Genomic DNA, 27,691 nt, shown 5'->3' with positions numbered 1-27,691 from the left:
TTAAAGTTTTTTCAGTACAATTTATTCTTATTACACTTTAATTTGCATTTATTAAGTAACTTAGAAATATTATACTCAAAGTAATAGAACTCCAGAGAAAGGCCATTAACTAAGGTGAACAGTTTCAGTGTGTCAGCTTCTTAGCGAGCTCGCCTCTCCACTATACATACTTGCTCTCTGGTGGTTATTACTATGTAAAAGTCTTCAAGATGCGGCTGAAGCTTGAATCTACATCTGGTATCAGGCCAAGTCTGTAAATCCACGAATATAGGTCACTGACTGCTTTTAGGGTACAATTAATAATGATGAATCTGAAAAAGACTCACTATTCTCTTGGGAGAAAATACACCTCACCTAAGTGGCAGCTCAGTTTTCTAAGAAACTCAGAAAAGAATCATCAGCAAAGGGAAAGAATCAATGATAAGGAGAGGGATAATACTCTGAGAATAGAGTAAATGCAATATATACACACTGGAGTAAATAAGCTTCTCCTGAGTCCAAGCTCTTACTTTTATTTTTAAAAGTCTGATAAAAATGTACACAATTACATTTTATACAGTAATATTTAGTGAACTTTGTCCAAAAAGACTTGTGTTTTAAGTTCATTTGTAAAAATAACAAAAGCTGTATCACTCAATCTCTGGTCAATAAGGAAGGAAGAAAAACCTTGCTAGAAATGACAAATAATTTCACACAAAAGGCCAGGTGACATAAGAATAGTATATTAATTAATATATTTTCTTTGTATTTACAATAAAGCCATTTGTTAATACTGTGATAGAAAAAATATTATGTAGTATGTAGTATTATGTAGTAGAAACAGGCTTTGAGAATGACCATTCCTCTCACAATAAAAACATACAAGGGTCTCTCCCAAGCTAAAGTACTTTTCAACATGACAGTCTTGGGTGAAGGTAAAACTGACAGAGTACTTTACCTTATAGATCAGCTATGTCCTAGAATCAAGAAATCAAGGGTTATTACCATTAAGCAAGCAGCAGAAAGCTGTTTAGTTTTTCTAGGACCATTTAAATACAGTAGTTACCATGTGAGAATTTAATTTTACTTTGAGTTATAAAAAGTAAAAACACTAAATTGGGTAACTGTATTAATCAAAAGCAGTCCCAAACAAAAAAGCCATCAATAAAAATGAATAAGGCATTCTTATAAGTGTATCATGCATAAAAAGGATAATTACATAATACATACTTTAATGACCAGACTAATAAATAAATGAGGTAAATTTTTCAGTTATTGAAACAAATCAACTATATTTAACTACTTAAGTGTTGTGCTGCCACTGTTTCAGTTTCAAAATATAAAGGAATATAATTAATCATCTAAAAACTGCATACTTTGAATGTTTGCTTTTTTTTTGATCCCATTTCGAGATAGTAAAGGGAACTGTGTAACAAAATATTATCTGAATATAAATTATCAACACCAATATAATACAATTATCATGTAATCGCCATTTTTATATGCACAGTGCAAATACTGTGAAAGCTAGAAAAAAAGATGACAATAGACCAGCCAGAATTTTAAATTTCAGACTAACCCATGATAATCTAGAACAGGAAAAACAAAAATAAAATTTAGAAAATAGAACTTGAGATCCTTTCCAAATTCGATAATCCACCAACATGCAGCTTCTAAACAAATTACCTCAAAGTTAAAAAAAGAAAATGTAAATCTCTTTTTGAGCTTTAGTTTTCAAGTTTATGCTCTTAAGGAAGACTAACATTAGCAAGAACTGTAATACTATTTTTAAAAATCTAGACTCTGCTAATTTTGTAACTGCTTTCCCTATTTTAGTTATTATTAAGGGATAAGAGAGAAAAACATTAAATAATCAAGTAAAGGGTAAGTGTGTACAGCCAGTTCATGAAATATATTAAGTTGAATCAGCTGGATCAAGAATCTCCTACTACGCTACTACTAATTATCTCCAGCTACCCTGGAGTAGTAATTCAGAAGGTGTCTATCATAACATATCAAACTGACAGCACTTTTCATAGTGTATCAATTTCTATTTTTACTTTCTTCTCTCCCTTGCCACTTACATGCATTATTTTAACTGTGTGATAGGAAATTTTATTTTACAAACTCATTTCGAATTACTGAAGAGGTGATTTTAACACATAAACTTGCCAATCCTGAGATGACGACGATGATGATGATGATAGGAAAACTAAAACCCAGATGATTTCTCACTCAAATTTCTGCTTTAGTTTCTTTTGGAAGATGGCTGGCAGAATAGAAAGAAGAGCCAAAATCATTAGAACGAATACTGAGTTCCAGGAAACAGCTTCCCCTGCTGTTGTAAGCTGGTACAGCGTTGTTCCTGCTTTAATCGCTACAAAAGAGGGAGGTGCGACACCTAAAATAAAAAAATAAAAACATAAACAATCATTTTTAAAAGTAAGATTTTGTAATATAATATACTTTATCTTCATAAAAATACTCAGAACTCATAACAGCACTGATATTATATCATATATATTATTATAATGTAATATTTTAAACTGATTCAAATAAATCCATATTTAAATTTTTTTTAAAGACTATTTATTTGACAGAGAGAGACACAGCAAGAGAGGAAACACAAGCAGGGGGAGTGAAGAAGGAGAAGCAGGCTTCCCGTGGAGCAGGGAGCCCGATGCAGGGCTCGATCCCAGGACTCTGGGAGCATGACCTGAGCCGAAGGCAGACGCTTAACGAATGAGCCACCCAGGGGCTCCCATATTTAAATTTTTAAAAATTAAAATTTTCTCTGTGTGTAAAATTTCTTGCAAGAATATACTGATCTCCATTTTGGAAAAATGTAATTTAGTTTAAAGCCCCTCACATTTACTTCCATATAAAGAATTAAAGCTTTCCTAACTACCTCTGAAGGATAATGAATTTAAAAATTCAAGAAAAATTTCCAGAAAATAATTTACAACATTTATCAACAGCTTTTAAAAAAAAAGAATGTACTTTGACCCAGCAATTTCAACTTTAGGAAATACTAATGCATATAAGCAAAGATCTAGTCTCAAGGATGTTCATCAATGCATTATAAATAACAAAAATCTGGAAACAATCTAAATGTCCAAAAATAAGATTGAGTAGATTGTCATTCATCCTTGACAGAATATATTTAAAAATGAAGTGGTAGGAGATACTCATAAATAGAAAGATACTCAAAATATGAGTAAGAGCAGTTTATACAACAGCATAAGTGGCACTACATTTTGTTAAAAACCAGAACAAACTGGAAAAATTACTTTGGACCAAGTTGAAGTTAACTAAATCTCTAGGTATTCCACCTGTAAAATAAGGGGGTAGGGATAAAAATCCTCTTTTCTGATTCCATGAATGTAACATTATTTTACAAAATCCAAAATTATCCCTGCTCAGATTGTCAATGAATTTTTTTAAAGTAGCAACAAAATATTGATTTTGATTATTCTTTTCAAGATCTATAAATACTAACTTAAACTTTAACAGATACTCAGTACAAGAGAAATCTGTTCATTTCATTGGTATCTAAACAATTCAAATTAAATTAGAAAGAAAAGCAGAATACTCTTACTAAAGAACCGTCAGAATTCACAAAATGTATAAATGAATCTTTTATGTCCACTAATTAATTTTATTTATTTATTTTTTAAAGATTTTATTTATTTGTGTGAGAGAGAGAGAGAGAGAGAAAGCACAAGCAGGGGGGAGCGGCAGGCAAAGGGAGAAGCAGGCTTCCCGCTGAGCAAGGAGCCCGATGGGGGACTCGATCCCAGGACCCTGAGATCATGACCTGAGCCGAAGGCAGTCGCTTAACCAACTGAGCCACCCAGGTGTCCCTCCACTAATTAATTTTAAAATTAAGTGCCAGCTACTTGAAAGCAAGAACATATTAATCTTTGCTTCCCCCATACTTTTGGTAATGCCCATAATAAATACTGATGTCAATAAAAATAGGATCAACTTTCTACTGAACATTAAAGTTCAATATTTCAATATGTGATTAAAAGACAAGGGAGTAAATTATTCAAAAAGGGCACCTTGATTTTCTTTTCTCCCCACCAAGGGAGAGAATGGAGTTAAATAAAGTCTTTTTTTTTTTTTTTAAAGATTTTATTTATTTATTTGAGAGAGAGAATGAGAGACAGAGCACAAGAGGGAAGAGGGCCAGAGGGAGAAGCAGACTCCCCGCCGAGCAGGGAGCCCGATATGGGACTCGATCCCGGGACTCCAGGATCATGACCTGAGCTGAAGGCAGTCGCTTAACCAACTGAGCCACCCATGCGCCCCGTTAAATAAAGTCTTGCTCAAATCTGTATGATTACAAATATATCCAATAGAAAGTACACTTCTTTAAAAGAAGTAACAAAAAAATACTTAACACAATCCAACAAACATTTCTGAGTATCTATTTACGTATGCCAGGCTCTGTGCCCAAGAGTTATATATGGTGCTGGCATGTGTGCAAAGAACACGAAAACCAGCCCAGCCGGACACTGTTAGGTATGTACACAACGAGTTCTAACACAGCGTGAACTTACCTAGAAAAGTGCCAATAAAAAAAACTTTCAACGGCACGTTTATCACAGGGGATGTAATATTAATAAACCAATTAGGCAGAAATGGTGTTATTCTCAAAAATATAATGTAGTTAATGAGATGTTCTCTGTGACGCTCAACCTGCCATAAGAAAGAAACCAGTTAGGATCAAGATAAGGCCAATATTGAAAATAAGTTGCTTAATATAAAATATTTATTTCAAATTCTCATACCCTGATAGTTCAGAATCTATCCAACAGAAATGATCAAAAAAGGAGCTTGAAAATGACAATGAACTACTTATCACATGCTCTTTACCAGAGCTAAATGAGTTTTTTTTTAATCGTACTTATAGCTTAATGTTACACTACTGAAGATGGTTCTGTATCTGCCTAGCTAATATAGCTCAACAATGACCTTTACACCTCAAAGAGCAAAATGAAACTTAAAACTATATACAAGATACACATCAGGTGACTAATATTTTAATGCCTTTAACTTCCCACAATGTAAAGGGCTAGTACAGCACATCACTAAACCTAGCCTCCAATTTAATCTTTATTTTTCTGTTATTATGATATACACTACACAAGTGACTCATTCATTAGATAAATGAGATTGAACAAGTATATGGAGATATTTAGCCAGTTAAATAAAAGCACTGATTATAGGTTATACTTCTAGATTTTGCTTTACAAATAATGATGGTGATTTGCAGTGAAATTTTTAATTTCTCATTTCCTAGTCTGTAAAGCAAAAGGGTAAGGGTAAGGCAGAATGATTTCTTCAATTCCTCTGGGATGTAATTAACAGGTTGTTTCTTCTAATTCTTTATAAAAAGAAGATTTTTCTTAGCAACACCGTATTAGACCTTTCTGTGTAGTGGTGCTTATATTTCTCATCGCTTGTCTTTGTAGAGATCCTGACTGAAGGGAACAGTCATTTCTACTGATGAAATGCATTCAGGGAGTTGGCTGATACAAGTTTTTCAGTGACCCACTAGAGTGGATTGCATCAACACAAAACAGGGTGTCCAAATATGTGAATGCTTTCACAGACACGTTGACTTCTCCGCTCTGACTGAACTTACTAGGAATGAAGAACTAAAACTACTGTTACAGTACAGAAACTTAATATTTGAAATGATTAACATTCATTATTTGCCCACCACTTTAATTTACTTAGATCGAAAGATCATTTTTATTAAAGCCCTGAGTCTGGGTTAACTCATATAGGGACTATACATTGATACACCGACCTCCCAATTAGCCAAAGAATTATGTTAAATAACTTAAAAATACATGTTTACCTGTTGTGACCATTTTACTGCTTTCTCTGTTAGGTATTTGTATACAACTGGCCTCCCAACTAAATAGGAGAGCATGTAGCAGAATGAGGCACCGAGTCCAGAACACTAGGAAACAACAAGAAGCCATAAGCACTGTGTACTTTTCCATCTTAGTCACATGGATATATTCACTTAAGGAAAAGCTCAACTAGTATATTTCTTTTGGGGTTAAGGGAGGATACTCTGCATGACATCTCTTGTGCAGAGAACAAGAACCCATTTGATCTGGTCCTTCCTCAGACCAAATTAGGACTAAAATGAGACCAGCTGAAACTAACTGGCACTTGTGATTAAACTTAGTGACTATATCCAAATAGTTAAGGATACCATCTAGCCTAAGAATGAAACTTAAAAAGCCAATTCTTTTTTCAATTGCTATGCTTGAAAATACCACCCCCAGCCCTGGACTTAACTCATTGTGCCCACCAACACTCCTGGACTATTTGAATTATAAAACACAATAGGAAGGAAGGCTAAAACAGAGCCTATAAATGCAATTACGTCTGTGATGCCCCTGTTCTAGGAAAAAAACAAACTATAACATCTGCTTATGGGAGGACGTAAAAGATATTACTTTAACATTAATCACCTCTTAAAACTAATGAGTTTATGCTTACACAGACCAGTGGGACTAGCTGCCATCCTTCTCCCTCATCATTCTAGCAAAAGCTTCCTTTTTTCTAGTCTCCCAAATTCATTTTATATACTTACCAAACAAACAAGAAATAAGGCTAGCGGAAAAGGATAAAGAAACCCTGAGAGTATACTGAGAAATATAGAGCCCGGGATAGCAAATGTTTGCAAGCTGTTAACTTCTAAGTTAAGGATTAAAACATAATAAAATGGAATTTTTAAAAGACAAATCAAACATTTCAGGGAAAAAAGCATCAATATAGAAGTTATATTAATAAGATTATATCCATACCTCAGTATTAATAAAGTAAAATTATATCTAAAAGTTTAAAAAACCTACAACTCAGTTATAATGCCTTTAACTCTAAACTGACCATTTGCTAGCACTACCATAAATACAATGCTAATAAGAGTGTGTTACTAAAAGAAAAACCAAGACAAATATCCGACATGTACCAGATAAAGAACTGGGCACTTTGGCAAAAGAAAAGAACAAAAGAAAAAAAAATAGAACAAAGAATGTCTCCAGTAATCTTATAAATATCCTTCTCTAATACATTCCATTTACTCCTAAATGTGTTCAGGAAACATGATTTCCATGGAAATCTAGGTACATATAGGGTTTAATAATTACTTGCTCTAATTTAATTTATAAACATCTACCTCAATTCACTACTGATTTAAAAAAGGATAGGGATTACAAAATATAGTAAAAATCACAAACCTTATTTTTAAAACAGAATTATGTTGTTTACTACTTCCCTCTTGTTCCCAGTTTTGGTGTGGAGCCCCGCCCACCCCTGGCACCTTTTTAAAACCCCTTAACATGATTAACTTACAAGTCAGTCAGACTAAGTGAATTCCCTCAACATCTACCCTTCTTTAAAATTTCTATCTTCCTCATTCTCTCACTCTTCTTTTCATCTAGTTCCCACTTTATTCATGTTTTCATCTCAATCTCCTCTGTCTTCTTCCTGGCTTCTTTTATCTTCCGCTTCTTGCTCTTCCACAGGATCCCTCCTGTAGGAAACTGCTCAGATGCCTATGATCTCAAGAAAACCTAGGCTTTCCTTGACCAAGGTATTCTATCCAGCTACTGCATCTCATCTTCACTTCCTCACAGAAGACTCTTTCCATGTCCCCTTGCAACCTGACTTACCTATGCACCACTCTACTGACACTTCCTCCTAGCCAAAAATAATGATTTTTTTCCTGTTTCTTTTTTCATTCTGATTTGATTGGTTTCAAAACTATGTAAAATATTTAGCTGGTTCTAAAGTCAAATCTACGCAATGAAGTACATCTAGAGAAATTTCACCTCCATCCCTGTATCACATTCTCTCCCCATAGGTAAACACTGTTATTGGCTTTTTTTTTTTAAGATAGTTCCTTTTTGTTTTGTTTTGTTTTAAAAGATTTTATTTATTTAGTCATGAGAGACAGAGAGAGAGAGAGAGAGAGAGAGGCAGAGGGAGAAGCAGGCTCCCAAGGAGCAGGGAACCCAATGCGGGACTCGATCTGGGGGTAATAATGCCTTAATGGCATAGAGAGACCTTTCTCATTCTTTTAATAGCTACAGAGTCTACTCCAGTGTTGAGATTTACCATGGTTTATTCAACCAGTCCCCTATGGACTAACACTGGGTATGGATCCTTCTATCTGAATATTTAAAATTCTGCATGTCCTAAATAAAAGCAAATATTTCCTTCCTTTACCAACCTAAACATGGTCCTCTACCTATTCTCTTTTTTTCAAAAGGCCAAAAATACAAAGCCAAAGAAAGGTAACCAACAAGAACAAAACTGGCATAATATTGGTAACTGTTGAAGGTGGGTGATGGGTACCTGGGAGTTCATTATGATTTTCTCAACTTTTGTGTACATTTTAAGTTTTCCATAATAAAAGAAACTTTTCAAGTTACTCAAAGTCCTCAATGACTACCCAATACCAAATGAATATTCTAAATTCCTTAGTCTGGTACTCAAAGTCTTCTACAGACTGCAGTGTCTAGCCTATCCTCCTAAACTTATTTCTCTATCCTCCCCTTCTCATACCCTAAACTCCAACTAAACTGATTGCCCGATCACTTCTTAACCATGCCCTGTGCTTACAAGCTCTGCTCTAGACTTGCTCCAACTAGAATGAAACTGTGCCACGTCTCTACCTGTAATTCCCCATTGCTCTAGTAGTTGTTCCCCTTTTGAACGCTCAAAAACACTAGATTTCTACTTAGCATATAATTAATAACCCAAAAGCTGAGAGGCAAAATAGGGCAAAACAAAATGACTTTCCAAAGTAAACAAAAACTATATGCCTTGTTCCCAAAAACCTTATAAAAGTCAAATGAGAAAAATGAACAAAGTTTTTATCTTACCTGAGGAAAATATTTTAATTCATGGGTACAGTGTATAAAGGCAAAATAACTTTAAGTCTAACACTATGGTTTTCCCAGATAGGTTCCAAAATAGAATTAGTAGGAAAAGGCAGCAGTTATGGATTTCTTAAAAGTTTATATATTATTAGATTACTTTACAAATAGCTGCCAAATAACTTGTTGAAAGATAAGTGCATAATAATGATTCATTGTCTAAATTTTCCCTAATTGGATCTTTTCTCACAATAAATAAATAATGACAAAGTTCCTACATACAGTACACTACCTAAATAAAAATGTATTCTCGCTAGATGGATAAAGGAGTAATGTTTATATCGTCAGCAAAAGATTTTGTAAATGCACCTGTAACAAATTGCTTATGTTGAGAATAACTGGTCCAGAATGCTTAAGTATATACTCAAAACATTTGTATAAGGAGGCAAATATAGAAACATATATATATGTTAAGTATATAGCATCTAATCTAAATCCAAGAAAAGAAAATGCTACTGAATTTTAGGAGAAAAAGTTTTAATTGAGAAGTCCAATAACCAAAAGCAATTCAGGAAATAAAAGAGGAAGCCAAAATAGAAATAGTTTGAAAGAAAAAAGAAAAAAAATAGTTTGAGAGAATTCACAAAGTAACTAATTTAACTTTTTAAAAATAAACGCTGGTTGGGGGGATGCCTGGGTAGCTCAGTTAAGCCTTTGATTGGATTTCAGCTCAGGTCATGATCTCAGGGTCATGAGATCAAGCCCTGCACCTGGCTCCACACTCAGCAAGGAGTCTGCTTAAGGGATTCTCTACCTCTCTCCCTCTGCTCCCCCCCCCATGAGCGCTCCCTCAAATAAATAATCTTTAATAAAAATAAAAATGGTGGTTTAAAAGAGATAATGATTACCTTTACAAAATCAAGAGATAATTTTTTTTTAAGATTTTATTTATTTGACCCGGGAGGGGGCAGGGGGGAAGAGCACAAGCAGGGGAGTGGCAGAGGGAGAGGGAGAAGCAGGCCCCCTGCTGAGCCAGGAGCCCAACATGGGCCTCGATCCCAGAACCCTGGGATCATGACCTGAGCTGAAGGCAGACACTTAACCGACTAAGGCACCCAGGCGCCCCGATAATGTCTTTCATTAACTGACAAGGTTTGAAAATAAGCTGGATTAAAATAAAAAATACAAAAAATCAGATTAAAGTTAAAGCCCATAAATTAGAAGATTAATCACCAGTAGCATAAGCCATTTGAAAATATGTAGGAAGAATAAAGCTAAAGCTATTTTCCTGACTAGTTAATACAACATATACTTCTATAAAATGAATACATACCAATAATTATTTTAAAAATTCATATCCTTTGAATTGACTAATTATCCTCTTAAGACCTTTTTACAAAGAAATCATTAAATGGAAGAAAAAAATCATGAACAAGAAGATTCATAACATGACAAGTAGAAAAGTAAAAAATTAAATACAAATTATATCTTCAAACCTAAGGGAACATTTTTTTAAATTATGCTGTGGTGACTATTAATTCAAAATAACTAAAGTAATCAATTAACTAATACAACCATAAATTAAATAGATAAATAAAATAATTATCTTGAATAATACAGAGGAAAGGAAAATGTTTATAAGTGAAATAAGCAGAATACAGAAGAACTGGTAATAAATATTCAGAAATAATAACTGAGTTGAGATAGGTTTAAGGTGAGAATGTTTTCCATTTTAATTTTTCTATATTTTATTAAATATTACACTGCATTAATAATTTTTAAAAGAAAAAAGTTATGCATAACTAAACAGTACTTTTAAAACTTCTTTCTTGAATAAAACTAGAAAACTTTTTTTTTCAGTTAAAAGGATACAAAATATATGTAGCAAAATAAGCTACAAGTACTTGTACATAAAAGGTGTCCTTATATTTGGATAAAACTTTTCCTAGAGCCTTGGCATCATCCATATCTCTGGGAACCTTCATATTCACTCTTTCTTCTCTAAAGAAATAAAATTAAAGTGAAAAATTTTAAAGCAGAAATTTGCCAAGATAATTAATACCAAAATCAAAGTTCAAAACATGAAGTTTTATCCAAAATGATTTGATGTTTGAATATTAACCATAAATTTGTAAGTTTTAAGTTCAAAAGTCTATACATTATTTGTTTTTAATGCTTTATTATGATTTCATGAGATCTGCAATCTATATATGAAAGTTCAGGATGACCCAGACTAAATTAGGTTAAAAGCATTTGCTCCAACACTGGTATAAATTTTGAATTAAGAAGTGAACTACTGATACTAGCATATTTAAAACATATTTAACATCATTTTGGGTAATCCTCATGATAACCTAAGGTCAATAATTAATTAAAACTAAAATTAAGTAAAATTTTTGGTGATTTACAGTTCACATCTTTTCTGGAATATCCCAGTTCAAAGTTAAGATAAAAACAGAAACATTTTTCCTTTTCTATTAATTTTACTTTATATTTGGAACTGAATGATTTCTTGCTTATAAAAGCCTCAAATAATTTACCTCTGTGTTTAATGTATATTGTGCCCATTTGTTTACATGATAAAATTCAACTGATCTTGCAGAACAAAGACAGACTGCTGCCTATGTTCTATAAAGATAGCAGGTAAACTAAAATGTGTTTTTTCATTTTTAAATTTAAAAACTAAAAAACTCATTATAGGGGTGTGCACATATGTATGCACCCGCACAGACACAAATAAGCAGAACATAACAGGTTTATAATAGCATACTTATATACAAGTCATGTTATCATTCTTAGAGCAGACTGAGAGCAAAGACAATCTCAATCTATACTCTACATTCCTGCCCTCTTTCAGTCAGCTCTTTACTTCCTCCTCCCTGATCAAAACCAGAAAGGATCTAAAATTCAATCATACTAATATTAACCTATCAATAGAACGTTAGCCTCCCAAAGGCATTTACACTGATGTAAGAAATCAAAGTACTAAAATAAAAATAAGTTTAACTATAAAATTTCAAGCATAAGGAATTGTTAATAAAAGGAAGTTAAGAGGAAAACAGGAACTTCCGAACACCTTGAAATCACATTTCACAGTTACCCATTACCCCACCAGTCTGGCCCTGTGTTGAAAATCTAACTACATTTTAGTAGTCCTTTGCGTAATCTATGATTACACAAGGATGGTATTACTGTTTAAACAGCCCTGGGAAAAAAATAAAAATAATAAAAAAAAATAAACAGCCCTGGGATATTTTGCCTCCTTAAAGTGTGTTTCAGGTCCATAAACTCTTCCCTAAAATTCAAAAACCTCTGAAAACCAAAAGTTCTTCATACTGTCAGCAAAAGTTGACTCACACTTACATAATTATTCATATAGTCTTTTATGATGTCCATTTCTGTGCAAAAATATTAATGTATTTGATTACAGGATGCTGCCCCAGATCTTGCTGGAGGTACTACATAGCATTTATTCCATGTAGTCTTTCCAAAATGGAAAAATTCTAAACTCTGAAACACATTTCACCCCAAGGTTTTGGCTAAGAAATTCTGGATGTATCGCAGATAAGATATACAAGGTTTATATAAAGTCCATTTCACTGTGAAAACTACCTATTCAGACCATATCATTTTCATAACACAGGGAAAAGAAAAAGAGCTAGGAGAGACAGATGTGGTGGGGATGGAAATGGATGAGTAGAAGCAGACAGAAACTGACCACAAGAAGGAAGGGAGAAAACATGGACGGAAAAGGGGGGGAAGGCAGAGAAGAAGAGCATCAATGTTTTTCAAACCGCACGTCAGTATCTTTCATGAATTTTAAAAGAAGTTTGCTTCGTCACTACTGGCATTAAAAAATAAATTAAATAGAAAAATTTAGAAACTATCAGAGACCATGACCTGTTGCATGAAACTTTAACTTAATTTTGTATGTATAGATGTATGCAAGTGAGCAGGGGATGGGGACAGGCACATGCATGCATGATCATGATATAAAAACGTATTTCTTAATGTGGTTCTATTTTTTTTTTTTAAATTTGAAAGCCATTTGAAAAATGAGGCTTTAACTAGAAGAGCATTGCTAGGAAACCCCCACAGATAAAATCAAGAGGCAAATTTGGAAAGGAGTGTTTAAATAGCAGTGTCAATATGGACTTGCTACAAACCATGAGAGCTGATATACAATCACCATGACAGTTCTGTTGCTTAAGATTTAACTTTTAATCCATTTTTATCGATAAACGTCTAGACATTTTTCAGTTTCTTTCTGTATACTTACTCACTAAGCTGAGGAAAGTTTTTATACACCAAAAACATAACAAAAGCTGCAGATAAGAAAATGGACACCAATATAAGAAGTGACATTCTTGCTGACCCAGCTTCTGCACAGGCTTTTTCTGAAAGGGGAAAAAAAAAAGGCTATAATTAAGATAAATATTTTAAAAAGACAGTATTCCAAGTCAGCAAATAATTTCCTTCAAGGCTTTCCTCCCCCAAAAAACTGTTCACACTTTTGTCCAAAACACTGCTTTAACAGAAAATTTTAACTACTACTGTATTTGACATTTATTAACCAGGCCTATTACTTTTGGAGGGATATATCCATTTCAGAAGCATGAAAAAACAGAACACCATAATTTGAAGCATTGATTTGTTGATAAGCCAAAGGGGAATAAATATTATCACCGACTTTCAAAATTGTTTACCTATATTGGGAGCTGACAGCATAGACACAATGGCCTCTTAGGGAAAATGAGGTAATAGGGCAATTACTTCAACTGTCATAAGGATCCAGAGAGTGACTAGTACAATTGGTGAATGTCATGCTTTTTTTTTTTTTTACACTGAGGGCTTCAGAATATAGTTGAGTCTCAAATGTTTTCGGTGGCTCTCCGAGACCCCAAGAATGGCAGAATTTGTTTACATTCCCTCACAAGATAATCTTAGTGTTATCTAAAAAATTACATGCATGATAAAAGTATGGAATGAGATCCAGGAGCCAGCAAGCAGAAGGATGAGCAAGGCTGTTTTTACCAGGAAGCATTAAATAGTGGGGAGGCTAAGATACCTTAGTAGTGCTCACTGGGGAAAAGGCAGAAGTGGGTGGCTCAAGTTTTATTGCCTACATTTGCCATTATCCCACGTATATACTGATAACACTCAGGGGATTAAAAAAAACATATGAATGCTATAATAAGAATTATTTTTAGTTCTCTGAAAACTAAATGGATGGATCTACCACTATGCCCGTCCCCTAACTACTGTCTATATAACTTTTATACACACTTTTATGAAGTATCCTAATCAAATGCCTGTACTTATTAATTTCACAAATCCTTCTTCACAAACATTTATAAAGGTGTATTAGACAGGTGTCATTGACTGTTCTACTAACACCCTCTTTCTCTGTGAAACTTTCCCATGTTTCCCTTCCCCCCAAAGGGCCTAATCTCATTGGCCCTATTACAGTATGATTCCAACCCTCTACCCTCCCAAACACAGAAGGCCAACTTGCTCAAGGTTGGAGACCTGAGTCAAGTAGAAACACTTCATTATTGGCTGACCAAATTTTCTTTTGAAAATTTGAACTAAAACAAAGAGATACTGTTGTCAAGAGGTGGTAGGTCTTGAGGCTGAAAGGTCAAGCAGTGAAAGCCACAGATAACAACATGGAAAGCCAAAGACATGGACCAGAAAATATAAGATGGGAGATTGAAACATAAACCCAGAGAAACTGGTTGATTTCTAACTTTCTCACTTTCCTTGAAGCCTGGCTATATTTCATTTCTTGCTCATGAATGCCAGTAAGATTGTCTCTTATATTCTTTTTTCTATATTCTCTTTTTTACTGGAACTGGTTTAAACTTATTTCTGCTCCTTTCAAACAAAAAGCCTTCACTAATTAAAAGATAAACTTCATTTTATCCCTTGTCTCATTATGGTAGTTTTATATATTTTACAACTGAATTAGTAAGATTTTGCTCAATTCTATGTTGAACATGGAGCAAGAGAAACCATCTAGCTGCATGCTACTCAAGGTGTACTGTGTGAGTTACATCAATCAGCATCACCAGGGAGCTTGTTAGAAATGCAGATTCTCAGGCCAACATCCCAGAACTACTAAATCAGAATCTGCATTTTAATAAGATACCCAGGTAATCTGCATGTACATTAAAGCTTAAGAAGAAACAATATGGCCCACTTTACCTATCTCATAGGTAAGTAAACAGAAGCCCTAAGGAGGTTACACTATCTATTAAAAAAAATTAAATCCTAAGCAACCGAATAGCATAAAGTATATCTCTAAAGCTCTTTAATATCCATTTATAATCAACTCATAATTTCTGTGGAAATACAAGTTGCTTAGGTTAGTGCTTGATATACTAGATATAAATTATTCTTACCTGGTCATTAAAGCAGACTTTCTGAAAAACAATATTAGGTTTATGAAGTTCTAGTATTTTGTGAACACTAAATTTAAAAAATTTTATCTTTTCCAATTTTCTGTAATCTAAACATTACTTTGTTATCATCTGAATCTAAAAGAGGACTTTACTTCAAAAACCAGGTCACAAATAGAAACTTACTTGCTCATTTCACACTTCTAAAATTTACTGCAGGAAGGAATAGGATTATAAAATAAAAGATGCCTTCAATGGAGTAATAAACCAGGCATGCCTGCCACTAAATATTCCAGTTCATTAATCCACATATTTATATATATGTTTTTTTGCAGCACAGAAAATTAAACAGGGACTTTAAACATCTGAGGTGGTTTTCAAATATGAAAAGGTCTCTGCAGAATCTTATGATAACAAATGCTAATTGTTCGTATCTTTGCCCTGGTTATGATACCTAATTCAATGCACGTCTTGAGAATTTAAGAAATCATATCTACTTACCCTAAAAAGAAAGGAGTAATCAGCCAAAAGTTACAAAAATATCAGTGTGCACTAAAACTAATTCAACCAAAAATGTAGTTTTAAATAGCAAAATCTATTGAAACACAAACTTCTCACAAGGCTAAAATGTTATGTTCCTACTTTATTAAATGAAGAAGTAATCTACCAGAAAAGGAGTAAGAGTAATATATAAACTTTAAGGTTTTGGGCATAGTTCTCTCTTTTTTTTTTTTTAAAGATGTTATTTACTCATTTGATAGAGAACGGGAGAGAGAGTGAGAGAAGGCACAAGCAGGGGGAGCAGCAGAGGGAGAGGGAGAAGCAGGCTCCTTGCTCAGCAGGGAGCCCGATGCGGAACTCGATCCCAGTACCCTGGGATCCTGACCTGAGCCGAAGGCAGACGCTTAACACTTAATGACTGAGCCACCCAGGCGCCCCTGGGCATAGTTTTCTTGGGCTGATATCAAAGCAAAGACATGTTAACACATATATAGTCTGTACAATTTTTCCAGAGGTCTGCTACTTCTTAAAGACATGTTCATTTTTTTTTTAAAGATTTTATTTATTTATCTGAGAGAGAGAATGGGAGAGAGAGAGCATGAGGGGGGAGGGTCAGAGGGAGAAGCAGACTCGCGGGCAGCCAGATGCGGAACTCAATCCCGGGACTCTAGAATCATGACCTGAGCCGAAGGCAGTCGCCCAACCAACCCAGCCACCCAGGTGCCCAAGGCATGTTCATTTTAAATCTACCTGGAATTAACTTGCTCAGCCTTCACTTTTCACTTACTTCCTTGCTTGAATCAAGTCCAGAGTACAAAACAGACTGATACAAATCATTTAATATTATGGGCATCTTTTAAACTCTTCAAAACCACTGCTTTTTTTGTTTTTCATCCGGAAGATATTTGTAGACACAAGAATTACTGCTAAGGATAAAGGGCTGATTCCCCACCACCACGACCCCACCCCTTCCTTGGTACTTTTCTTTAGGATTTCTCCTCTGCAAGGTATGCACTCAAATGTAGTTGCTTAGGACCACCTGCTGAGCATCTATTATGTACAAAATGTTCTGCTCAGTCTCTGCTTTTAAGAAGATGATACCAACATTAGCTAGATTCCCAAAGAATGGCACAAAGGGGTTTTGAGTATATAGAAAAGATTACTGGGCTGGAGTAATGGAGACAAGATTTACAGAGCAGGTAGAAATTTGGTTAAAGACTGAAAGATGAGAAGAGTTTACAGCCTTCTAACCCACACTGTAGCTAAATACATTTTTTTTTAGCTAAATACATTTTTAAAGATTTCAATAGGTTATATCATTCTCTTAAATTAAAAATTAGGGGCGCCTGGCTGGCTCAGTTGGTAGAACGTGCAACTCTTGATCTCAGGGTTGTGAGTTTGAGCCCCACACTGAGCACAGAGATTACTTAAAAATAAAATATTTCAAAAAATTAAATAAGACATTTAGCATGTTAGCTCTAAAATTAAACTATAATATTTTTCTTCCCATTAACTTACCAGTCCTAAGTAAGGGGTCACAGGGAAGAAAGGTATCAGGCAACATTTAACTGGACTACAGAAACCACCCTGAGTGTTCCCTGAGTACACATTTTTCTGACTGCTACTTGTTGTCTTACAGTTGGATTATGAAATATATAGACATTTGAATAAAATTAACTGCCAGGTTTAACCTGATACCTATTTTCTGCATGTTTTAAAATCAGGCAGGGCGCCTGGGTGGCTCAGATGGTTGGGCGTCTGCCTTCGGCTCAGGTCATGATCCCAGGGTCCTGGGATCGAGTCCCGCATCGGGCTCCCTGCTCCTTGGGAGCCTGCTTCTCCCTCTGCCTCTCTCTCTCTCTCTCTGTCTCTCATGAATAAATAAATAAAATCTTTAAAAAATAAAATAAAATAAAATAAAATAAAATCAGGCAAACTTTTGGGGGCGCTTGGGTGGCTCAGTTGGTTAAGCAACTGCCTTCGGCTCAGGTCATGATCCTGGAGTCCCGGGATCAAGTCCCGCATCGGGCTCCCTGCTCAGCGGGGAGTCTGCTTCTCCCTCTGACCCTCTTCCCTCTCGTGCTTTCTATCTCTCATTCTCTCTCTCTCTCAAATAAATAAATATAATCTTTAATAAAAAAAATAAAATCAGGCAAACTTTTTCAAGCATTGTGTTCAATAGTAACATAGAAAACAACTGATAAGAATGCAAAAAACACAGTGACATTCAATATTGAAGCTCTCCTTTCTTTCACACTAACTGGTGACTGCTAACTAGGGGTTGTTAGCTATTAGGAGTCAACAATTTTTCTTGAGTATAATTCTATTAAGTCCAGAGACTAGCATGTAATTGATTTAGAGTTCTAAACAGATAAAAGTTGAAAATATTGTTTTAATGATAATTCTACATCTAACTGTATAGCATGCATATTTATAATGTGCCTCCTCCCGGTTGCATCGGATGTATGTCATTTAGCATTTAGAGCTACCCACAACAGTACTTTATATATTCATTAACCTTCAAATCTTCCATCATAGTAATTCCCAGTCTGAATTATCCCATTATCTGCTTTCCAACCTCCTCCAGGCTAAAGGTACTGTTACAGAAAGTCAACATAATGTTCTCTTGGCCAACAGGTTCACATGCTTTTCTATGTTCAGTTACGGTTACGACTGGCAAACAATAATCCTTTCACAGCACTCTCTAAAAAGGCTATTTCAAGTCTCTTCAAGCCTTTAATTCTATCTTCATCTATTCTCAAACAATGACACTGCTTCCACACTTTAGTGAGCTCCCCAATCTCTACCTCAAGATCTGTTCCCCAAATTATCTTCCCTTGTTCCTTATGTTTGCATTAAATGCTAACATATTTCCTTTCAGATTTTGCTCCAAGAACGGTCTCTTCTCCATTCACCCTGTATCTTCAATTCTTCCTCTTAAGAGCACCTTTTCTCTAACTCCTAATATGCATTATCCTTTCTGAAAAATCATAACCTTAATGGCCCTATAGTAGCTCCCTATTTCTCTTATTATTTTCATATCAAAACCTTTTGAAAAGCAAAATCTGGTGGGCCTGGGTGGCTTAGTCGGTTAAGCATCTGCCTTTGGTTCAAGTCATGATCCTGGGGTCAAGTCCTGCATCAGGCTCCTCGCTGAGCCAGGAGACCACTTCTCCCTCTGCCTGCCATGCCCCCTGCTTGTGCTCGCTCTCTGACAAATAAAATCTTAAAAAAAAAAAAAGAAAAGCAAAATCTTCCTAAATCTGCAAGATCTTAGGAATGACTCTTACTGCTGATCAGGTCTACTAGTTCTCAACACTGTGTTTTCTAAACCTACTTGATCCTACCATGAAGAAGCAAAAGACTCATCTCATTACAGGACTCTAATAAGTTTTCATTGTCACAAGAATCTACTACGATATTTTTGGAAGTAAATTTTATCTCAAGGGCTTAATAATTTTTTTATTATTAAAAATAAAAAATGGTAGGGGCGCCTGGGTGGCTCAGTTGGTTAAGCGACTGCCTTCGGCTCAGGTCATGATCCTGGAGTCCCGGGATCGAGTCCCGCATTGGGCTCCCTGCTCAGCGGGGAGTCTGCTTCTCCCTCTGACCCTCTTCCCTCTCGTGCTCTCTATCTCTCATTCTCTCTCTCTCTCAAATAAATAAATAAAATCTTTAAAAAAAAATGGTAGTATCAAGTATAAATTCAAACAACTAAGATAACTATAAAATACAAATAACTATTAAGACCACACAGAGAGAGAAAGCATGTTGGTAGGTAGAAGAAACACCATTGCCAATTTTGTATAAAGGCTCATTTTCTAAGGCTTATGCCCTACAAGAGTGCTGCCATTCAATCCACACCCTCACTCTCATCTAACCACTTTCACATGCTTCCCCCCCTCCATTCACTGAAGGCTGAGATCAAGCTTATAGTAAACTTCATAATCCTAAAAGATTCATCATCCATTTAGATGATCCACCCAGCCTCAAAATTCTTAGACCTTCATTTCTATTCAACTTTAGCCACCTACTTCCAATATAAACTAAGTTCTCACATCCCCTGAGACTGCTCTACCTTGGACATTTTAAATCCCAATATGCCATTCCATGATCACCTTTATTCTCTTCCTGAGCTTACTCCCTCCACTTTCTCCCTTCTGTTGGGCCCCTCACTTTTCTTCCTTCCACGTCCAGCCTGGATTCCACAGTGTATCATCTTAAGCAGCACCTTTGAGTGGAATCCTTACCCTTTTCTTAAATCTAATCAAACCCAAAATCAGTGCTACAAGTTCACCTTCTTCACTAAGATGGTTGAGCACAAAGAGAGAAAAATCATGAGTGATCCATCACAGAGATCTATGTCTTTGGGAAAACTAACTTAGCCTCATTCTTACTCCCATTTTTTTTAGGTGTCTAACATGAGTCAGGTTGAGCCAATTTGGTAACAGTGATAGGTTCAAGAACAAGCATTATCTGAGACAGTCTAATCAGAATGAATATCTAGACTTCTATTGGTAATGCTAGGAAAAAGATTCTCAAAGTTATCAAGGAAGCATTTAACTTACCTGGACCTTCAAGAGAAATCAACCTTAAGGTAAAGTTGACATTAAAGATATGAAAGAAATCAGATCCTGACATTATTGGGCCACTGTTCCAGACTGAAGTCAGTGAATCCCATTTAATCTCTCAATTTTTTAGTTATATAAATCAATCAACTTCCTTTCAGCAAGGGTTTCAATTATATTTTCTATTGATGATAAACACAAGAATCCTGATACATAATATTTGGGTTGAGACTGGCATCAACAAATTGTACTAACACCTTGGTTGATGTCTAGCTGTCATCAGATGTCAGCTTTAGTCTTAGTTCCCAGTTATCAGTAAGAGCTTCCTTCTTCCTCTAAGTCAGTACCTTGCTCACAGCAGATGCTCAAAGAATATGTATTAAACCAAATGAGCAAGGCAGGATCAAGAACAGCCATCTGAGGGGCGCCTGGGTGGTTCAGTTGGTTAAGCCACTGCCTTCGGCTCAGGTCATGATCCTGGAGTCCCGGGATCGAGTCCCGCATAGGGCTCCCTGCTCAGCGGGGAGCCTGCTTCTCCCTCTGACCCTCCCCCCTCTCATGCTGTCTCTATCTCATTCTCTCTCTCAAATAAATAAATAAAATCTTAAAAAAAAAAAGAACAGGCATCTGAGAGGGGTTTATTATCCAAGTTTGAACAATACTGTCTTCTAAAAGCAGTAAAACCAACTTTGAGATAACGTTTCTCAAACATTTTTGGCTGCAACCACGATAAGCAACTTTATATCATGAACTGGTACACACAAAACCAATAAAACTAAAATATAAAATTCAAAGAACACTTATGCCTTACTACATGCAAAGCACTCTATTTTCTCTTCCATTTTTAAAAATATCTCATCATTACCCATCAAATTGATTTCACACTGCTAACAAGGATGATGACCTCTATTTTTGAAAAGCACAGCCCTACAAGTTCTCTCTTTTTTTTAAAGTTTTTCTTTTTTAGTAATCTCTATGCCCAATGTAGGGTTCGAACTCACGACCCCAAGATCATCAAGAGTCGCATGCTCTCCTGACTGAGCCAGCAAGGCATCCCAGAGTTCTCTTAAATCAAAATGGAAAACTTCTATGACTTGCTAATAAATAGATCAGCCAGGACAAATAACACAGAAGAAAATAAATACCCTAGTCCTGGCACCCTTGCAGATAGATTAGATCAAAAGCTTCTTAAGTGCTTCTACCTCTTGTCTTTTTTCATGTCATTCCTCATCATTCAAGAATTAGACTTTCAGTGTTATTGCCTTGCTCAAGTCTTCACAGTGGTCCTCAGTCTATAAGGCTAAGATGTGAGACGAGAGACTACAGTCACAGCAAGGGACCCACTAAATGCACCAAACACTGCATGTAGCATGTAAAATACCTCAAACATACACACAGTGACAACTATTTGTCAAAGTTAGGTAGGTGTGTCAGTTAAAAAAATACAAATTCATTTAAAGTGTCATGGAATTGGGCGCCTGGGTGGCTCAGTCGTTAAGCATCTGCCTTCGGCTCAGGTCGTGATCCCAGGGTCCTGCGATAGAGTCCCACATCGGGCTCCCTGCTCCACGGGAAGGCTGCTTCTCCCTCTCCCACTCCCCCTGTTTGTGTTCCCTCTCTCTGTGTCAAATAAATAAAAAAATCTTAAAAAAAAAAAGTGTCGGGGGACCTGGCTGGCTCAGTCATTAAGCATCTGCCTTCTGCTCAGGTCATGATCCCAAGGTTCTGGGATCAAGCCCCACATTGGGCTCCCTGCTCCGCAGGAAGCCTGCTTCTCCCTCTACCAGTCCCTCTGTTTGTGTTCCCTCTCTCACTGTGTCTCTCTCTGCCAAATAAATAAAATCTTAAAAAAAAAAGTGTCATGGAATTTATAGGAACATTCTATTACTATGTATTTCTCAATCAAGAGTTACTAAATATTTTTTTAAAGATTTTATTTATTTGTCAGAGAGAGAGCACACACGTGCATAAGCAGGGGGGGTAGCAGGCAGAAGGACAAGCAGGCTCTCCGCTGAGAAAGGAGCCCGATGCAGGACTCGATTCCAGGACCCTGGGATCATGACCTGAGCAGAAGGCAGACGCTTAACCAACTGAGCCACCCAGGCATCCCATTACTAAATTTTTATCTCTTCTCCAAAACCTGTAATCTTTTTGAATGCCAAGCTAAATACCACATGCAATTAACAAAAATTGTTTATTGTAATCCAGAATATTGGCTGCTAAGTAGTTACTAATGACATCACATTACCAGGTGATTAACACAAGTAACCAAACTCTATCATGTAAGGGATCTACAAAATCTTTTGCCCAGAAAACAAATTCCTAACACTAATTAAAGAGAGAGGGGCGCCTGGGTGGCCCAGTCGTTAAGCATCTGCCTTTGGCTCAGGTCATGATCCCAGGGTTCTGGAATCGAGCCCTGTATCAGGCTCCCTGCTCGGCAAGAAGCCTGCTTCTCCCTCTCCCACTCCCCCTGCTTGTGTTCCCTCTCTCGCTGTGTCTCTCTCTGTCAAATAAATAAAATCTTAAAAAAAAAGAGAGAGAGAGAGACAGAGACAAAAACAGAGAGGCAGAGAAGAAAAAGAAAACACTGGGAATCACTAATTAACAAGATGGATCAAAAAAGTTCCTCTGCATAGCACTTAAATCCCTGTGTACCAACACCATTTTGACCATCCATGGCCAACCTTATCTCCTACAGAAACAGAAATCCTCCACTCCCAACAAATTGATCTCTTTACTGACATTAAACTTCCAGCTTAATGTTTCCCCCTGCCAGAATCCCCTTACCTTCTAACAATCCAAACTCTACTGCTCCATGAAGGCATGCCTTCACATCTCCTTCTATCTTCCAATAGATTTGTAGTCTACAGAAGTCATTTGACAGGGGCAACTGGGTGGCTCAGGCGGTTGAGCATCCGACTCTTGGTTTCAGCTTGGGTCATGGTCTCAGGGGGCTGGGATTGAGCCTCATGTGGGGCTCCACACTCAGCAAGGAGTCTGGGATTCTCTCTCTCCCTCTGCCCTCCCACCTCCACTCCCACATGCTCTATTTCTCTCTCTCGTAAATAAATAATTTTCTTCAAAAAAAATGGCATAGTTGGTTAAGCATCAGACTCTTGGTTTCGGCTCAGGTCATGATCTCAGGTCATGAGATCAAGCCTCATGTCAGGCTCTCTGTGGAGTCTGCTTGAGACTATCTCTCCCTCTGCCCCTCTCTGCCACTCTTTCTCAAGTAAATAAATCTTTAAAAAAAATAATTGTCCTGAATGTGTCATTCTAATGATAAAATAAAATAAATAATTATAAAAGCACTTTGGAAGTGTCAAGGTTTTATTTTCTGAATAGCTTTAGGTTAAAACAACAAAAATCAGTAATAAACAACTGATGCTACCACAAACCAAATGACAATCTTTAGGGATGCCCTATCTGGTAAATACTTTTGTTTCCCAAAAGATTTTATTTATTTATTAAGATTTTTTTTAAATTTATTTATTTGACAGAGAGGCACAATGAGAGAGGGAACACAAGCAGGGGGAGTTGGGGAGGGAGAAGCTGACTTCCCACTGAGCAGGGAGCCCGACTAGGGGCTCGGTCCCAGGACCCTGGGATCATGACTGAGCTGAAGGCAGACACTTAATGACTGAGCCACCCAGGCACCCCTGGAAAATACTTTTTCTGAAAACCCTCGGATTACTGTCACTCTCCATAGCAGCATCTTCAAAACAATGTTCCTTTAATTTAGAGTGGATTTATACTTAGACAATTCATTTCTGGGTTTTTGAGTTATTTGGCCCTACTGGGAAAAGTTTTCAATTAGCAATAATTGCGCCTCGCATAAACCTCGTTGGCTATGATACTGCCACTGCGCAAAGCTATTTGGACCTACTGTCTATAAGATGGAGAAATACCCAAATACTATAAAGCTTAAAAAGCCAAATTAGACTGAAGACATTTTAAATTATTTGAAAATAAAATACCATTTTCTGCAGGACACTCTTTTAAAAATTTATTCTATTTTAAATTTCAGCTGAATTTTAAACATAAGATCTTCATATATATAAATACATGCTTTTAAGTGTGCAATACTTTATTGTTGACTATACTTATAATGTTGCTAGACAATCTTAAAAGACCCTCTCCTTACCCATCACTAGTGGTGGAACACATCAGTGTAAGCTGAAGACAACTTAATGGACATTTGTTAGCATCTCTTCAAGTTTATGGGCTTTTTTTAAAAAGCATGTTAAAAGTTTAATCATTTCCACTGTTGAAAAGCAATGAAAAATTCTATGCCAAGATGTAATAAAAGTATTTAGTTTCCAGGTATACTTTCTTTTAAAATAATATTTAAAGTCCTGAAAAATGGCAGAATGGTGTAATGCAAAAAAGCTTGAGAATGAGAGATCTCAGTTACGATAGTAATGCCTAATATTTAGCCTCCACTTCATATAAGCCATTACAATAAATGCTTTACATCAATTATTTTGTATAATGCACATGGCAAGCTAAGCAGATACTGTTATTACTAGCATCTTTGTCGTCCCCACTGTACAGTTCAGACGCTGAGTTTTGAAAGATAACAAGTCCAAAGTCATAAATGTACAGCAGGGACTCACACCCAAGTGTTCCTGCCGCTTGGAAGTGGCACCGGTACATACTTAAATCCTTGCTCTTAACTACTACTTGACTAATCTGCCTTTGTGACTTTATGCAAGTTCCATATCCACCCTGGGCCTCAGTTTCCTCAGCGGTAAAAATAAAGCAGGAGTGTTGAAGTTCCTTCCAGTTCTGTCTAGCTTCAATACTGTCAACCTTACATCCTCCCTGAGCTTCAAACAAACCAGTGTCAGTTCTTTTATCGAATTCAACTACAACAGCATTTACGACGCACCTCCTAGGTGTCGGCCTTGTGGTGGGCAGCGTCCCAAGCCCAGGTTCCCCACCCTCTCTGCTCCCGCGCCCCTGGGTGCCAGCAGGGCCCCTTCCCCTCGCAAATCCCCGGGGCCAACTGAGGTCTTTTCCACCCCGAAGCCCCCTCCAGCACACTCCCGCCTCTGGGCCAGCCCCAGCTCTGGCGCCGGTTCTACTCACCCTTCAGGTGGTCTCCGCTGCTCTGCGCCGTGACACCCCGCGTCCCCGTTGCCCTGTCCCCCACAGGGGTCGTGTGGAGTGCCCCCGTCTGCGATCGTTCAGAGACTCTGCCTTTCGCCATGGCTGCTGCAGGGAAGGTGGAGGAAGAAGGGTGATGCCGCCCCCCTTAATAACAACTCTGCCGCAGGCTTCTTACAACACCCAGCGGCCACAGCCACAGCCACTTCCGGGGCGACCACCTCACCTGAGACGACCTCAGCCCCGCGAGTTCAGTGACGCTCCCCTGAAACCTACAGCGCCCACTCAAACTAGGCTCCGCCCCGCACCGCCCCCGAACCTCGCGCGCTCACGCTCGCCCAGTAACTGCGAGACAAGTCAGGGTCCCGGCCCTCCCCATTCACTGTCCCGCCCCTCATCGCGACTGCAGGGAGCATGCGCAGTCGCGGCACCGGAGTCACTTGGTGTGGCGCAGGACGCAGGCATCTAATGCGCAGCTTTAATTATCCGGAAGTGCGGTCCCTGAGACTTCAAACCCTTTGTCCCGGCCGCCGGAAGTGCCCGCGAGTGATTAGTTGGCGTTTCGCGGCCAATGCTGATTCAACCTCGGCAGTTACCCAAGCTGCTGTCTTCGCTCTGCAGGGTCTAGGTGATGTCTGATCTGAAGATGTGGGAAAATACACAGCCTGAGTCGAACCTACCGAGTTTAAGGAAAGTTAAGGCTCAGAGAGGAGCTATAACCTGTGAAGGTCACAGGGTGGCAGAAATGGGTTTAGAAGCTTTCCCTGTTCATCACCCTGCCGCCCCTCACTAGTAAACCCAGGTCAGTTCATTTAGCTTTTCCTTTTGCTCAGCCCAAATGTGCCGTTCTTAACTGTTAACTTTTTCCACTCTTAAATCTCAGAGCAGTATTTAACTTACTCATTGGTGAGTGTATTGGAATTCCCTCTTGAAAGCAACTTGGCAGTCTGTATAAAAATACTGTGTTCCTATCCAGTAATTACATTTCTAAGAAAATATTCCATGGAAATGAGAATACAGAGAGAGTTATTCCTAACAGCATTATTTATTAGTATAAAGGTAAATTATAAATCTTTAGGTGCCAACACCTAAAGAATGGTTGAGTAAATTATGAGAGATTATTCAAGGGAACTGTTTTATGTACACAACTTCTGCCTACTTATATTAAGACCATCAGGGATCGCTCTAAGAGGTAGCTCCCCATTTTATTAACTTCATGGTCGTCATTAAAAGCAGTAATTATTTGGATTCTTTGTTTACTTGTTCATTGTCTGCCACCTCTACAATGTGAGCTCTACTAAGGTAGGATCTTTTTGTTCACCATTGTATCCCCCAGCAGCTGACAGAGTGCCAACACCTTAAGTAGGCATTCAATAAATTCACTGCTAAATTTTCAACCATAGGAAGTTATATTTATGAAGAGACTAATAATGTGGGCAATGCTTATTCAAAAATAAAATAAAAGTATAAAAAACAAAAAAATTACATAAGCATTTAAATTTATATTTTTAGGATAAAGTCTTTTGTTTTTATTTTTTTTAATGTAATCTCTATGCCCAACTTGGGGCTCAAACTCGGGACCCCATGAAAAATCACATGCTCCACCAACTGAGCCTGCCAGGCACCCCACCTGGATAGAGAAAGTCTTAAGTAAAACAAAACTACTTTTAAATATTTGATATATTTCACTACATAAAAAAAAGTGGGACGCCTAGGTGGCTCAGTCGGTTAAGCCTTTGCCTTCGGCTCGGGTCGTGATCCCAGTGTCCTGGGATTGAGTTCCACATTGGGCTCCTTGCTCAGCGGGGAGCCTGCTTCTCCCTCTGCCTGCCTCTCCCCCTGCTTGTGCTCTTTTTGTCTCTCTCGCTCTCTGACAAATAAATATGTAAAATCTTTAAAAAAAAAAAAAAGTAAGTATAACCAAAAAAAAAAAAAATCTTCCAAACTTAGGAATAGACAGTAAAGATATTGTCACATAAATAAGAATTACTACAAACTGGGCTTCTGGCTGACTCAGTTGGTAGAGTATGTATGTGACTCTTGATCTTGGGATCATGAGTTCCAGCCCCACGTTGGGTGCAGAGATTAACTTTTTAAAAAAAATTTTTAAAGAATTACTACAAATTAATAAGAAAAGCACAACTCAACAGAAAAACGAATAAAGGATATGAAGTCAGTTCACAGAAGAAAAAATTAAATAGCCAACAAATTAGGAAAA

The 27,691-nt window shown here is 37.0% G+C and overlaps 1 protein-coding gene and 1 pseudogene across 2 annotated transcripts; both read right to left on the bottom strand.

Annotated features, from left to right (window-relative positions):
- Window positions 1-25,859, bottom strand: TMEM41B (transmembrane protein 41B). 2 transcript variants are annotated; one of them, XM_025894177.2, is made up of 8 exons: window positions 25,700-25,859; window positions 25,456-25,578; window positions 13,171-13,288; window positions 10,764-10,892; window positions 6,602-6,695; window positions 5,852-5,956; window positions 4,545-4,683; window positions 1-2,380 (listed from the first exon to the last, which is right to left on the bottom strand). In XM_025894177.2, exons 2-8 carry the CDS (start codon window positions 25,574-25,576, stop codon window positions 2,211-2,213), a joined length of 876 nt encoding a protein of 291 aa, XP_025749962.1. In that variant the 5' UTR covers window positions 25,577-25,578; window positions 25,700-25,859; the 3' UTR covers window positions 1-2,210. The 2 variants fall into 2 exon arrangements, with proteins under 2 accessions (XP_025749962.1, XP_025749961.1); XM_025894176.2 differs by having other exon boundaries at window positions 25,456-25,581; window positions 25,700-25,857.
- Window positions 24,158-24,238, bottom strand: LOC112806370 (U4 spliceosomal RNA; annotated as a pseudogene).
- Window positions 25,860-27,691: the final 1,832 nt, after the last annotated feature.

This window comes from Callorhinus ursinus, unplaced genomic scaffold (genome assembly GCF_003265705.2).
Source record: "Callorhinus ursinus isolate GAN/ISIS: 27379988/994484 unplaced genomic scaffold, GSC_fseal_2.0 scaffold49, whole genome shotgun sequence".
Lineage (NCBI taxonomy): Eukaryota > Metazoa > Chordata > Mammalia > Carnivora > Otariidae > Callorhinus > Callorhinus ursinus.
This window is presented reverse-complemented; position numbering and strand designations above follow the sequence as displayed.

What these genes read in the sequence shown, in the direction of transcription:
- TMEM41B (XM_025894177.2), bottom strand. Translation starts at nt 25,576, where the DNA reads ATGGCGAAAGGCAGAGTCTCTGAACGATCGCAGACGGGGGCACTCCAC. An exon ending in CCTTATTTCTTGTTTGTTTG is followed by an intron (nt 5,957 to 6,601) that starts GTAAGTATATAA and finishes GTTGTTTCCTAG; the next exon opens with TGTTCTGGACTCGGTGCCTC. An exon ending in TTTTATTGGCACTTTTCTAG is followed by an intron (nt 2,381 to 4,544) that starts GTAAGTTCACGC and finishes TTTTTATTTTAG; the next exon opens with GTGTCGCACCTCCCTCTTTT.